This window comes from Mytilus edulis, unplaced genomic scaffold (assembly GCF_963676685.1).
Source record: "Mytilus edulis unplaced genomic scaffold, xbMytEdul2.2 SCAFFOLD_862, whole genome shotgun sequence".
In the NCBI taxonomy this organism is placed as follows: Eukaryota; Metazoa; Mollusca; class Bivalvia; order Mytilida; family Mytilidae; genus Mytilus; species Mytilus edulis.
The window spans coordinates 1-15565 of NW_027267936.1; the positions used below are offsets into that span (position 1 = coordinate 1).

Consider the following 15565-nt stretch of genomic DNA (forward strand, 5'->3'; position numbering starts at 1 on the left):
CAATTTAGAAGCACTTGAATAAAAACAAAATTCCAGCAAATCTAATATATAACATTGTTGAGCAAAAAATAGAGTCAGATTTAACTAAAAAGTGGATCATGCCCGAAATTAATGTTAACCTGTTCCTTCAACATATGAATTTATAGTAACAAATTTACATTGCAAATTATCATAATAAAAAAACATGCACAACTTACTGTATACAGAGTGTTGAAAAGTTGTTTGCTCCTGTCGTCAAGCTTATACTGCTATTGTATATAGTCCACATCTGTAATTAAATAATACTTTAAGTTTAGAAGGTACATGTACTATATACATCCTACATCATCATTAATAATGTTTTTGTTCAAACTAAACATACTAAATTAAATGAGTCAATATAGCATTACAGTAAACTCTCTAATGCATACAGAGTAAGAGTTTGAATGCCTTGCTTGCTTTGTTGTATAAATGTTTGCTCAAGCATTGTTATTAAGATTGAAATCTGCAAACAATATAAGTAGGCTGAGAAAAGACAGGCACAAACGTACTACTTAAATAAACTTACTGCAGATAGTACTGTAGGTGTCAGTACATTGTCACTAACAAATATCATGGTACCAAATCTAACGGTTGATGGAAATACTGATTCTACCCATGATTTATAATCCAGAACTTTAGCATTGACAGGAACCCAGAGTGTGTCATCTCCATCTGCAGACTCAGTAAAGGTAAATGGAGCAGCTATACAAATAAGTCCAGTCACAATTGTTGAGATTAACATAACCCTCCATGGATAAGTACCTATTAATCTTCCTAGTCTGAAATAGTAATTATGATAATTAACATAATTTTCATTGACTACAAACATGACAACTTATTCAATCAAACAACATACAGTCATAGGACAAAAGTCAGTCATAAAAAGTCCCATCATTTCAATTAATTATTACCAGATAACTTTATGAGCGATTTTTATAAAAAGATACCATATAAAGATGCAGAAATGTCTGAAGTTCCTGATTTTATAATTTATTTGGCCATAAATTTTGTGAGGTTTGTTTTCATTAATTTATCTGATGGGTTCAACACTAATGCAATATTTTATGATTTTGATTTGGTTAGAATACATTGCAAACTGTTCAAGATGTTTTTTTCTTTGTGTTCACCACATCAGAAAATTAAAATAAGCATGAATAATATCATGGCCAAATAAACAATAAAACTTTAAACATTTCTACATCTTATGGTAATTATTTGATATAAATCAGTCATGTAGTTACTGGGTGATATTTTTTTGAAAAATATTGATTTTAGTTGAAATAATAGGACTCACTTTTGTCCAATGACTGTATACATGTCATACATTTACATGTACATGTAATGGTAACAATGTTAACCACTTCTTAAATAAATAACAATAAATATATATACATGTATGAAATGTTCGAGAGTCTTTACGATGATTAGATGTGCTGTGAGTAAATGATTCACCTCATCCCCAATGATGTTCATAACATACATTTTTTAAAAGAACAACAAATCTGAATAATATCAGGTTATCAAACAGAAAGCAGCTTTTAAGGATAGTAAAATCTAATTAACTTAGATTACATTTGTAGGAGAAAACTCGATAATTTCACAAAATAAAGTCCAATACCTTTAAAATTTAAACAGATAAACAGAAAAGAAGCTTTACCACCATGACCACTTGCTAGTTTAGACATTTATTTAATCAGAATGTATGTCAAGATAACAAGTGATAATGCAAAGAAAATGCCATAAGTTGCAATTGACAGTCTTGAAATGTAGGGTACAATATATACCCAACGCCTGCAGTTTTTGAAAATGACTTCTGTTGTTGGTAATGACTAACATTTATTTTAATACCTTTATGATTGAATCAAAACTTCACATTTTAATAAAATTATAAACTATTCAGTTTATCATGTTTATGCTCTGGTTAATCCTTAAAACTATTTTCAACTTAGTTATATATGTGTTCCATTTAAATTTAAAACATTTGGCATTTAATTTTGTACTAACTTAAGTACAAATGTACTATCATGATTACAATGTATATGGTTTTTCAAGTTGATATCAATGACAATTATTTTGATGAATTCACATGTGATTGGCAACTGCATACATGTAGATAAGTCATCAATCTTTCAAACTTTTTAAGGTCTTTAAATTTTTAGGTCTGGTAGGGGTTTAACAAAGTGCTTAGACCATTCAAATATCACTGTTAATAGTTGCTTAAATGGTTTAAGATAAACCTATTTCCTTGGTACAGGCCAAGAAATAAGATTGGATCTCTGCAGTCAGTTAATCAGCATTTCATTGATCATTGACAAAGTATTTGAGTATTTAAGTCTTCATGTACTGACAAGAGTTCTCACTAAGGCAAGTTCATGAAACATTTTCCTAAACTAGTACTGATGATTAAAAAGATGCAGCAAAAGTTACCAGCAGCCAGCTGAGTCCAGTTATCTTCATTTCATCATGTTCAATAGTTGAGAATCAATTTTTCATCATGTTCAATAGTTGAGAATTAATTTTTAAAAGTAACTTGCTTTCATTCTCTTCTATTTTATTTTGTTGTGAAGGCTTACAAAAAAATGTAAATGATAAATTAAGGCATTTTTTTCTTCACAATATTGGCATTGACACAAGCAATTAAAATGGGTGAGTCTGTAGATTCTCTTACTAAAAAACATGATACAGAGAAGAACCCTGTACTGTAATTGGTAAATAATGATCATAAACCAAAATACATAAATAATAACAAAGTTTACTTAATGAAAGTTAATAGTTTAACTTTTAGTACTTTTACTTTAGGAATTTCATGGTATCCTAGTTATAGTTATTATTTATTAAACTTATAAACCTCAGTCCATCGTCTCTGTACTAGTAGACTTGTATTTTTTGTTCCTTTTTACATGTTTATATCAAATTTTATTAGCCTTATTACATGTATATAACTTTGAGAACCCATATACTTTTTGTTTTTTTCCCCAAGATACTGTCTAAATGTAATAACTGTACAACAGACGTTCTATAAACACATAACCTGTTGACTTTTAAAATGGTGCCTCATTGAATTTGATAGGTTATTTCATTTTATATGTTTACAACATGTACTTAAGCAAAGCTGGATTACAAATATACTGACCATGAACCTTACATTGTATATGTACATGTAAATTTTAGCTCTTCAATTTATTTATTTTTATGGATTACGGCTTACAATTTACACATATTATGACTAACTACCATAAAACAATTTCATTGTCCAGAACATGTTGAAAAACCCTTGGCAATAAACTTGGAAGTTGAAACAAATTATTAAAGGGCAACATGTGCTTACAGTACAAAGCTTGTTAAACAAAGTTTTGTTAACATGGTTAAGGGAGTCTTTTTTTCCTTCTATAAAATTACATACTATGCATTTACTACTCTACAGATATACCCTTCAAGTTATTTAATCATTACAACTAAAACATTTTACAATACATGCAATACATGCAATATGATGGTATTCACTGAATTTCTGTCTTTTTCACTAGGGTTAGCCTTCATTTATGGTTATGGTTAGATATTGTTCTAGGTTGGGATAAGGGTCAGGTTTAGGACATGTAGGATAGAGGATAGTTTAGTATACAATGTATACACCTTAGCTCTACTATTAACTTATTCAATAATGGGAGTGTTGCATAAAAACAACTGCATGTTGATATTTTCAGACAAATATTTTTTTATTTGTAAATTTTTTTGCAAAAAATCCTTTTAATTTTAGCATGTTTAGATAGAAAAAAATACAATTTACAGAATTTACTGACATGTTAAAAGTTACGTATACATTGTATATATATATATACCAGTGTGGGGACATGACATCATTGCTTTATAATGTCCTTAATCTTTTAATACTAATTTTATAACCAGTTTTAGACAAATCAATATCTTACCTTGCTTTTGAATATATAGTTTCTTTCAAAAGAATTTCAAAAGATTTATAATTTTCAAAATTAAATTCAATACAACTGTAGTTCATGTAAGGGGTTGGTTTTGTGTGACATAATGCTCACATTCAGATTAGAAAGGACATCTTCCAAATCAATGGTCAAACGGCGATGGTTTGGACCTTCTTTCTTCTTGCTATACAAAAAGCATAATATAACATAAATATCCCCTTTGAATGTTAATTCTATCATTTATTGGCAAGTGGCAAGTATACTACATTCATATAGATATTAACCAGATGCTCCGCAGGGCGCAGCTTTATACGACCGCATAGTTTGAACCCTGAACGGTTGGGGCAAGTATGGACACAACATTCAAGCTGGATTCAGCTCTAAATTTGGATTGTGATTAAATAGTTGACACAGCATAGGTTTTGGACACAGAATGAATGTGGTCTAATGAACTTAAAATATTTTTTTTGTCTTTGAGCAATTACTATGCTGTTGAATATTAATCCTCTCAAAAAAATGTTTGAAGAAATTTTCTTTTTATTTATGAAATCTGAAATGAGAAAAATTAACCCCCCCCCCCCCCTACCACCATTTTTTTTTCACATCCCCCTTTCCCTTTTCTCAAAACTAATCTCAATTCAAATTTCTAATGGAGTTTGCAACAATAACTACTCATTTAAATACATCATAAAATATTAAAATGTAACAAAAAGTGCTTGTTATCACTGAATGGTAAAGAGTGTTTTAATTTATCAGTTGGTAGTAAAAGTGAATATACATTGTGCATTGTATAAAACAATGATTTAAGTTGATTCAACTACTATTCTGGACAAAGAAAGATAACTCCAATCAATTGAAAATTTCTTGCTATTGCACAATATTGTGCAATTAGATATTTCTTGCTATTGCGCAATACTGTGCAATTGAAAATATTTGCTATTGCACAATACTGTGCAATTGAAGATTTCTTGCTATTGCTGAATATTGTCCAATTGAAAATTTCTTGCTATTGCACAATACTTAATAAAATAATTTTGGATCCTGATTTGAACCAACTTGAAAACTGGGCCCATAATCAAAAATCTAAGTACATGATTAAATTCAGCATATCAAAAAAGCCAAAGAATTCAATTTTTATTAAAATCAAACTTAGTTTAATTTTGGACCCTTTGGTATTTAATGTAGACCAATTTGAAAACGGGACTAAAAATTAAGAATCTACATACACAGTTAGATTTGGCATATCAAAGAACCCCAATTATTCAATTTTTGATAAAATCAAACAAAGTTTAATTTTGGACCCCGATTTGGACCAACTTGAAAACTGGGCCAATAATCAAAAATCTAAGTACATTTTTACATTCAGCATATCAAAGAACCCCAAGGATTCAATTTTTGTTAAAATCAAACTAAGTTTAATTTTGAACCCTTTGGACCTTAATGAAGACCAATTGGAAAACGGGACCAAAAATTAAGAATCTACATACACAGTTAGATCTGGCATATCAAAGAACCCCAAATATTCAATTTTTGATGAAATCAAACAAAGTTCAATTTTGGACCCTTTGGGCCCCTTATTCCTAAAAACCTGTTGGGACCAAAACTCCCAAAATCAAACCCAACCTTCCTTTTATGGTCATAAACCTTGTGTTTAAATTTCAAAGATTTTTATTGACTTATAAACTAAAGTTATGGTGCGAAAACCAAGAATAATGCTTACTTGGGCCCCTTTTTGGCCCCTAATTCCTAAACTGTTCAGACCTCAACTCCCAAAATCAATCCCAACCTTCCTTTTGTGGTCATTAACCTTGTGTTTAAATTTCATTGATTTCTATTTACTTATACTAAAGTTATTGTGCGAAAACCAAGAATAATGCTTATTTGGGCCCTTTTTGGCCCCTAATTCCTAAACTGTTCGGACTAAAACTCCCAAAATCAATCCCAACCTTCCTTTTGTGGTCATAAACCTTGAGTCAAAATTTCATAGATTTCTATTTACTTAAACTAAAGTTATAGTGCGAAAACCAAGAAAATGCTTATTTGGGCCCTTTTTGGCCCCAAATTCCTAAAATTTTGGGACCAAAACTCCCAAAATCAATCCTAACCTTCCTTTTGTGGTTATAAACCTTGTGTTAAAATTTCATAGATTTCTATTCATTTTTACTAAAGTTAGAGTGCGAAAACTAAAAGTATTCGGACGACGATGACGCCAACGTGATAGCAATATACGACGAAAAATTAAATTTTTTGCGGTCGTATAAAAAGACAATAACAAAAAGAAACAACAACGGTTTAGTATACATACAAAGAAAAGAAAAAGCAGTTTGAATGTACATGTACTTAAAACTACATGTGAAAATTAGCATATATATTACTTGTAACCCTTTCTTCATAGTTTCTAGGAGGAAAAGAAGTTTGTAACTGTGGTATATACAAAATGTAGTTCTTCACTAACTTTCAGTTATTCCAAGGTCTGTCGGACATTGGCAAATGACTGGTAAAACTGAGTTCAGTCTAGTAACAGTTATCAATCAACTGCATTTGGAAACCTTACATTAAAAAAAATTACCAAATAGGTTTTTGTACTGGAACAAATGGTCTTCCGTTCAGTTATGTTCCTGAATTTACTTAACAGAATGTCTGGAACTGATTAAAGGACCTTGGGAAATACTGAACTTTTGTTATAGAATATTTCCTCAGAGTTCCCGTTAAAAAATCATTAAGAAAAAATGTAAAATTTCTGAAGGTAACTGATCAGTACACTGTCATGTAAATGGGTTGGGACTCCTAAAGTTAAAGAAGGCACGTTTCTCCTAGATATCTGTTTGATATTATACCTATTTGTTTCAGATACATTTGAATCTTACTAGTCCAAATAAATAGTAAGGAATTGTGAACAGGCTGATATATTGCTAATAATATTCAATCTATTTTACAGTAAAGGATATAACTCTATATATAGGGTTATTAGAGAAAAATAATATACATTTGTTATTGTGGACTATAAAAATCAAAGAACTGTGATAACATATATGTTACATGTTTCAAAGGGACAATATACATTTGTACATCATTAGTTTTGTTAAAACTGTATACAAGTTCATTGATATAACTAGTACTATTGTCTTTTTGTATACCTAATTATAGAAAGATATAACAGTTCATAATAGTTTGCCAATAATGCATAGGTCACACCCATTTTATTACAGAAAAGGGGTGTTAATACAGCTTCTCTACACTCCAAACATTTGCTCAGACATAAATCATGCTTAATTACATTTTTTTTTAATTCATAGTTATAGATAATGATCAGAACATGTAATGAGGTTCTGCGCAAGCTTCCCAGTAATTCCCAAGTTTTGTTATTACAGCTAAGTGTATCCCTTAAAAGCCTTGTCTCATTAATTTACCATGGTTAAAAGAACAAGAGTGCACACGCTGAAATGTCTCGTCTTCTTTACTAATCATTGATATTATGCCGATAGTCCTAAATCATGTAAATATAAAGCTTTATTACAACTGTCACATAAACTAAATATAACCAAGAAAACTTAACATTGACCAATGAACCATGAAAATGAGGTCAAGGTCATCTGAACCATGCCATGCAGGCATGTACATCTCACAATTCTTCCATACAACAAAAACAGTAAACCTATTGCTTATAGTTTAAGAAAAACAGACCAGGTATGGGGTTTGCTCATTGTTGAAGGCCGTACGGTGACCTATAGTTGTTAATGTCTGTGTCATTTTGGTCTTTTGTGGATAGTTGTCTCATTGGCAATCATACCACATCTCCTTTTTTTATATACAAAACACAAAAACTTAACACTGAGCAATGAACCGTGAAAATGAGTTCAAGGTCAAATAATACCTGCGCGACTGACATATAGATCATAAAATATTTTCATACACTAAATATAAATGATATAGTTGACCCATTGCATATAGTATTAGAAAAAAAGACCAAAACACAAAAACTTAACTATAACCACTGAACCATGAAAATGAGGTCAAGGTCAGATGACACCTGCCAGTTGGACATGTACACCTTAAAGTCCTTCCATACACCGAATATACTAGACCTACTGCTTATAGTATCTGAGATATGGACTTGAGTCACTTGACCACCAAAACTTAACCTTGTTCAGTGTTCACTGATCCATGAAATGAGGTCGAGGTCAAGTGAAAACTGTCTGACGGGCATGAGAACCTTGCAAGGTACGCACATACCAAATATAGTTATCCTATTACTTATAATAAGAGAGAATTTAACATTACAAAAAATATTAACTTTTTAATTAAGTAGTCACTAAACCATGAAAATGAGGTCAAGGACATTGGACATGTGACTGATGGAAACTTCGTAACATGAGGCATCCATATACAAAGTATGAAGCATCCAGGTCTTTCACCTCCTAAAATATAAAGCTTTTAAGAAGTGAGCTTACACTGCCGCCGCCGGATCACTTTCCCTATGTCAAGCTTTCTGCAACAAAAGTCCCAGGCTCGACAAAAATGTATTTATTTATTTCAAAAATTAGTTATCAAGGCTAGCCTATGCATTTAGTTTCTGCACAAAGTTTCAGGAGTTATCACTAGAGCTTAAAAAGATAAAAATCAAAATTGTTTTGCTTTATTTTACAAATAACATGAATAACGAAGATAATTATGTTACTGTGGATTCATTTATCTTCTTGGGTACCAATTTCCATGGATTATTGAAAATTTGCATGTTCGTGGATATTTGATTTCATGGTTTTCCCGAATCTTGCATACATTTATAATCTTATAGAAAATTTGTCATTCTTTGACAATTTAATGTCGTAAACCCAAATACACAAAAATTGGTATCGAAAAATAACGAATCCTCAGTCATGTCAGTCCTACAGATTTTGTAAATTTAATTATTAAAGAATAGACAACTCATGAAAGTATCTGTAATCACACTCAAGATATTTTCTGTAATAACCCTAAAGAGTTATATCCCTGAGGCCTGATTGTTATAAAGTGTAACAATTCCAATGCCAAGCCTGCATTGCTCCCCCTTTGTCAAAAACGACCACAAGCTTTCCTTACGGTTCCCACTTAGTTTTCTATCTATATTGGTAATTGTATGACTTAAAAATCGATTGGATATTTTTTCAACTGTCTAATTCAGAAGTCATGAACAGGTACCATCGATTTGCAGCATCAAGAAATCTAAAGGTAATATTTTAAGGGCATGTTTACAACTTAAAAAGTTTAAATGGAAGACCCAATATATCAATTTGATTATTAACTACGAAATGAATTTCGGAATTATGATACAAAATTTCTTCAGATTAATTTTTATTAAGTTGCAGTTTATATATTTAAGGAATAACAGTACTGTATATATAGTTGAAGAGTTGCCACCGTCAATTGTAGATTTGACGGTCGCAATTGCAGTTTTACTGGCGACGCGTAGCGGAGACAGTAAAACGGAGATTTGGGACCGTCAAATCAAAATTGACGGTGGCAACTCTTCAACTACAGTACAGTTATTTCGATTCTAATGCATTTCAAAAAGAAATAATACGATAAAAATTGGAAAAATGTCTAAATTTGACAAATAAAAAAAAATCTGCGAAACTTCATGAATGATTTTGGCGCCAAGACGTCATGGGTAAATGTGACGTCATACAAATGAAAACTTACAAACTGGAGGTTATTACGTTACCTGTATGCTTCAAATCGGATAAAATATCATTTAAACGGCGAATTCGAGGTAGGTGTTGTTTTATTTTAAATTATATAGTAGTAATCGAACATTTGTTGATTCAATCATTTAATCAAAGCGCTGTAAGCGCTGAAGGCAGTTAACCAAAAACCAAGGCAACCGTAATTATGAAAACTGTGGCAATGTTGCCTCAACATTAAACATTCATATATACCGGTAGTAAACTCATGTTTATCTAATGATTTATTTATTAAGGCAAATAATTTATATGTTATCAAGGTTTCAAAAGCAATGCATATATCAATGTATATTTTTTATGGTGAGTCTGCAGTGGTACAAGTTCCCAATGATTGAAGTTGTTCTATTTGGTAGTTAACCTTGGTTTTATTTGACTGCTAGAAGTTCAATTTGACGTAGTATGAACATGTAATAGTATGAATGGACTGGTTTCCCTGGAAAGAAAACTGAGTTTGTGTTCTATAGTACAAAAGTTATGAGACACGAATCAGACAAATGTACACTACAACAGGGATCAAAGATGAGGTCTGACTGACTTGCCCATAGTAAATGTAAATGATTTGTTATTTTGTCCCATACATATGAATGTATATAATTTAGGGGTGGGGATCTCAACGGTTTTCAAGTTCTCAAACAGGTAGGGGTAGGCAGAGGATTTAGGGGACAGGGGGCCTGGCCCCCCCTTTTTGGGAAAAAATTTGTTTGCTTATATAGGGAATCACTGAAGCGTGACTGGAGCGGGCCCCTCTTAGGTCAGTCAGTGGGCCCAACTTATGAAAATTTCTGGATCCGCCACTGGGGGTAGGGTGACCCTAGGGACTTCCCCTACATTTCATTTTATTTGTTATATTGTCCCATACATGAATATATATGGTTTAGGGGTGGGGATCTCATTGGTTTCCAAGTTCTCAAACAGGAAGGGTATGGTGACCCAAGGGACTCCCCCTATATTTCATTTAATTAGTTATATTGATCCATACATGAATATATATTGTTTTGGTGTGGGGATCTCGACCGTTTCCAAGTTCTCAAACAGGAGGGTTGGGATGACCACAGGGACTTCCCTTATATTTCATTTGATTTGTTATATTGTCCCATACATGAGTATATATGGTTTAGGGGTAAGGATCTTGACCATTTCCAAGTTCTCAAACAGGAGGGTGAACAGTGACCTCAGGGACTCCCCATATCTTTCATCTGATTTGTTATATTGTCCCATACATGAATATATATGGTTTAGGGATGGGGATCTCGACCATTTTTAAATTCTAAAACAGGAGGGGTGGGGTGACCCCTAGCAACTCTTTCCTTATTTCATTTGATTTTTCATATTGTCAAAAACTTGAATATATATGGTTAAGGGGTGTAGATCCTGACCGTTTCCAAGTTCTCAAACAGGAGGGGGTGGGGTAACTCCAGGGACTCCCCCTATATTTCATTTTTTATTTATTATATTGTCCTATACTTGAATATATGCAGGGGAGGATTCAGACGGGGGAGAGTTGCGGGCTTGCACCCCCCCTTAAATTTGCAAAGCATGGGTTGTTCTCAGCTTAATAAAGAAAATTCCGATAATTTTACCTCAATTCTTTTTTAGCCTCGCTCTGCTCGACGAAAATTTAAGTTTGCGCCCCTCCTAACCTAAAATCCTGGATCTGCCCCTCATATGGTTTAGGGGTGGGGAGCTCGACCGTTTCCAAGTTATCAAACAGGAGGGGGTAGAGTGGCCCAAAGAATGCCACCTATATATCATATGATTTACTTACATTAAGGTATATATAATATAGTTGCATTATTTGTGAAAATAAAGAATGAAACTTTCAGCTACTTTAATTGACCCTTCAAAATTGAGAAAAAACAAATAACCCCTCGAAATTGCAGTAATATGTTTACACTTTAAAAGCATCTCACATGCATTATCATCATTTATCATTTATAAAGAAAATTTAGACTCTGACAATGAACATGTATATTGTTAGATATACTGTTCCCAGCTGTCACGTTGTATTGGATTTTTAAATTAAAATTTATCAAAAATTAATTTTTAGTTTCTGAATAAAATATTTTTCTGCTTTTTCTTTCTCTTACATATATCTTTGGGTTTACAATACTAGTGTTTATATTCATTTTAAACCATGCATAGATGTATTTTTTCACCTGCTTGGATTTATTTTGTAAATGATCGTCAAACCCGGAATTACCCTTATCCGCTTCCGGAATCGGATCCGCTTTTGTAAAATTTTGTCTTCACGGCCGCCATTGTTATGTGTTTACAATGTTGTTTTTGTCAATCAGATACGATTTTACTCGAATTCATACAATATTTGTCGGCGATTTTCTGTATAAAGCTAGCGGTTGAACAAAATGAACATCGCCGTCATGAATAATAATGATAAAAATAAGTTTTTAGCTCGTTTCATTGGAGACTTTGGTGAACATGGTGAAAAGGTTTGCAAAGTAATTTCTTATTTTCTTTCAAATGTAAGGCGACTACGTCGGGCGTAGCTAGAAACCAACTATCCTAGTCGAAATTCCGCTTGCAAAAGTGGAAGGTCTCGGACCACCGCTAATTTGCACACCTGCCTCCAAATTGAAAAGCTACGAAAATTTCTTTTTCTAATTTGAAATTGCCGCCAACAACATGAACAGATGAATTATATAATAGACTACTGACGTAGTTGTACTACGTATTGATGACAAACAATATTCCTACGACTTTTGTCATTTGGGAAATCTAAACTGCTTGTCTTAAGACATTTTCGGCGATTAAATATTTCATACAATTGTTTGTTCTTTGACATCTTAGCTAAAAGCACAAGTCATAATGAACTACACAAGGATTTTTAATAAGCACTACTTCCTATGTGTAACTTTAAAACTTTTGGATAAATCGACGATCATTTAAGGTTTTTCTGGTCATTTTTTTTGTAATCCAGAATAAAAAGTATTAAAAAAGTGTTCAATTAGTTATATATAACATAGTAACAAGCTAGATAATAACAATGGCAAGTATTTCAGGATTTATTGGGTAGAACACAAATCTAGGGTGCTCGCATAATGCAGCTTTAATAACTGCATAAAAATGGTTGTCCCTCCTTAGTTACGCCTGGTCAACTGTGGATTTGACGGCAACTTTTAGCCAATGAAAAAAATTGTTACATACAAATTGCATACAATTAGAACTATGTACTATTTACTTTTAAACTTATAAAGTGATTAAATATTATTGATAATTGTAGTACTCATTTGCCATTGTTTTAAATTTTTAAACCTATCACAACGTTTTAGTGTACGCGTTTGAAAATATTATCCAGAATTATGTATCAGGCGGGGATCCAGAGGGGGGGTTCCGGGGGTTGGAACCCCCCCTTTTTTTTGAACGATCAATGTATTTGAATGGGGACATGTAATTGGAACCCCCCCTTTGTCCTGGGTTAGGAACCCCCCCTTTTTAAAATGGCTGGATCCGCCCCTGTGTATTATAGAAATTTTTGTAACGGCGAATTGATTATTATTGCTAACAAAAAATGGTGGCTGCCTGAGAAACAAAAACAAATTTTGATGATGGCAGGTATCATTTGATGATGGGGGAAGATAATTTAACGATAGCAGGATTCATTTGACGGTTGCAGCAGATATTTTAATGGCAGTGCCCCTGGCATCATAAAATAGGTCATGGAGATCCCTGAATGTTATAAATAATTGTAAGATTTGAAATAATCGGGTAAATTTAAAGGGCGCCTTTAGACAAGTTATATGGGGACGAAGTCCCCAATAACAGTAGAAAATTCAATAAAAAAAAAAAATTCGGGAAAATTTCCCGAATTTTTCATTGTACTAATGAACTCAAAATCGTTCAATTTTTTTTTATGTCATGTTTTGAAATCCCGGACCTGCGCAGAAATGTACAATATACTTCCTTTTTCCGGTCTCGTTTGTATGGAACTTTGAGTAAAATATATATTTATCAGTCTAGTATAAAATAGGAAGGAACGTGCAATACCAATTTCATTTTTTATAATTCCTTGATATGAAAAAACGTTACCTAATGATAGCGTTTCTTTGTTTACATTGCATATGACGTCATAATTTAAATAACGTCACAACTAAAATCCCTAACAACAGAACCAAAATCGGAAACGTTACGGTATTTCCGTTTCTTTTTTTTTGACAAATAATTAAGTTACAAAAAAATAATTCATACAGACTTCGTCCCCATTTACAGGTAATGCCTGCCTCATATTAGTTAATAAACTTAACAAAGTTAACAGATTACATTTACATGAAATTTAGTATTTAGAAACACAAATGTGTATATACATGTACATGTATCATAATTCTTATGGGAATTCCTAAAAATAAATACCTGTAAAATGCTGTTTCCAAAACGGAAATAATCTTGTGGCTTATTTTTTGTAAACATGATAGCTTAGGCTCCTCTTTAGACGAATTTATATCTCCATTTGAAACATGACCATTTGTGCTGTTGATTGCGCCGTTTTTCTTCCCATCCATTTTCTTCAAAATTCAGTGAAAAATATTAGTATTCACTGTAGGTGCATATATGCCAGTTTTATTGTTAGGTTATCTTAAGCTTATAAATTTAAAATGCACGTTTCAGATCACGTTTCGTTTTAAACAAACCTATCTGTTATATAACCAACTCCTGGTTCCGATGCATAAGTATACACTAACAGAGGAAAGAAATAACTATGTACCAGTTTGTTATATAACTAATAAATAGAAGTATACGAAACAAAACTGGTATAGATACGGTTACGTTTCGGTTTTTGCCACTCCCTAAACCCTGGTCTCTATATGAGGGTCTTGATAGGGGGGGGGGGGGGGGGGGGGTCTGTTATTCTGTAAACATTTAATTTTCACCCCTTTTTTCTCTAATCTTAAAAAAAATAACCTTTTTTTTCTCTAATCTTCACTTTTTTTGCCTGTTATTCTCTAATCTATATTTTTAAGGGCATTATTCTTAAATCATTTAAACCCATCCAAACCCTCCTATATAACCTCCAACAAAAATTACTGTTCATATTGAACAATGGAAAAATGCGCTTGTTCAGTAATGTCAATCATTTTCATAGCATTATAATGATAGCTTACATTATAATAAATATATAAGAGCAAATAAGATTAGAAAGCAATATCTAATCATATCTAAATCATTAAGGACATGAAATCATAATAAATGGTCTATAAATATATTGTTATTCTTTATAAGGTTAAACAAGTTAGTTTCAAGCCCAAAGACTAGTGTTTCATTAATCAATGAATACTACAAACTAGGGTCTAAAGGCAGTTATATGAATCCTATCAGACAGGCATTATTTGTACACAGAATAAAGTTGATGATCGTTGATCTGTAACGTATGTATGATGTTGTCAGTATATTTTCGACTTATGAGTTTTGAATGTCCCTTCAGTATTTTTTGCCTCTTTTTTTTAGAACAATGAGGATGGGATGTTGTGCAATGCCAGGGCCGTAACTACATTGAGGCAAATGAGGCAAATGCCACATGTTAGAAATTTCCAAAAAAAAAAAAAAAAAAAAAAAAAACTGAAACAGGATTGTCTTCATATCAACCTGAATTGTTTTCACGGAAAGTGTCTTGCAAGTCTCTCTGATGTCTCCCGTGCATGTTTTTCGAAATCCATGTTTTCAGAGTTGATGGTCTATTGTTTGTACTTCTGTGTCCCGGGTTTGTCTTTTGTTCATTTATTGTCCTACTTTATAACTATATATATATATATATATATATACTCTGCAGAGTGTTGAGTTTCATTCGTAAACTGTGGTTTTGCCATTTTGCATGTCCACCGATGTCCAGACATTGTACGAGAAACTATTTAAGAATATACGATGCTACTGGACATAAAA

General features: G+C 32.3%; 1 protein-coding gene across 1 annotated transcript; it reads right to left on the reverse strand.

The window, feature by feature from the left end:
• Positions 1–176: 176 nt before the first annotated feature.
• LOC139506280 (uncharacterized) lies at positions 177–14375 on the reverse strand. The gene is made up of 3 exons (XM_071295425.1): positions 14042–14375; positions 548–800; positions 177–268 (listed from the first exon to the last, which is right to left on the reverse strand). Exons 1-3 carry the CDS (start codon positions 14188–14190, stop codon positions 194–196), a joined length of 477 nt encoding a protein of 158 aa, XP_071151526.1. The 5' UTR covers positions 14191–14375; the 3' UTR covers positions 177–193.
• Positions 14376–15565: the final 1190 nt, after the last annotated feature.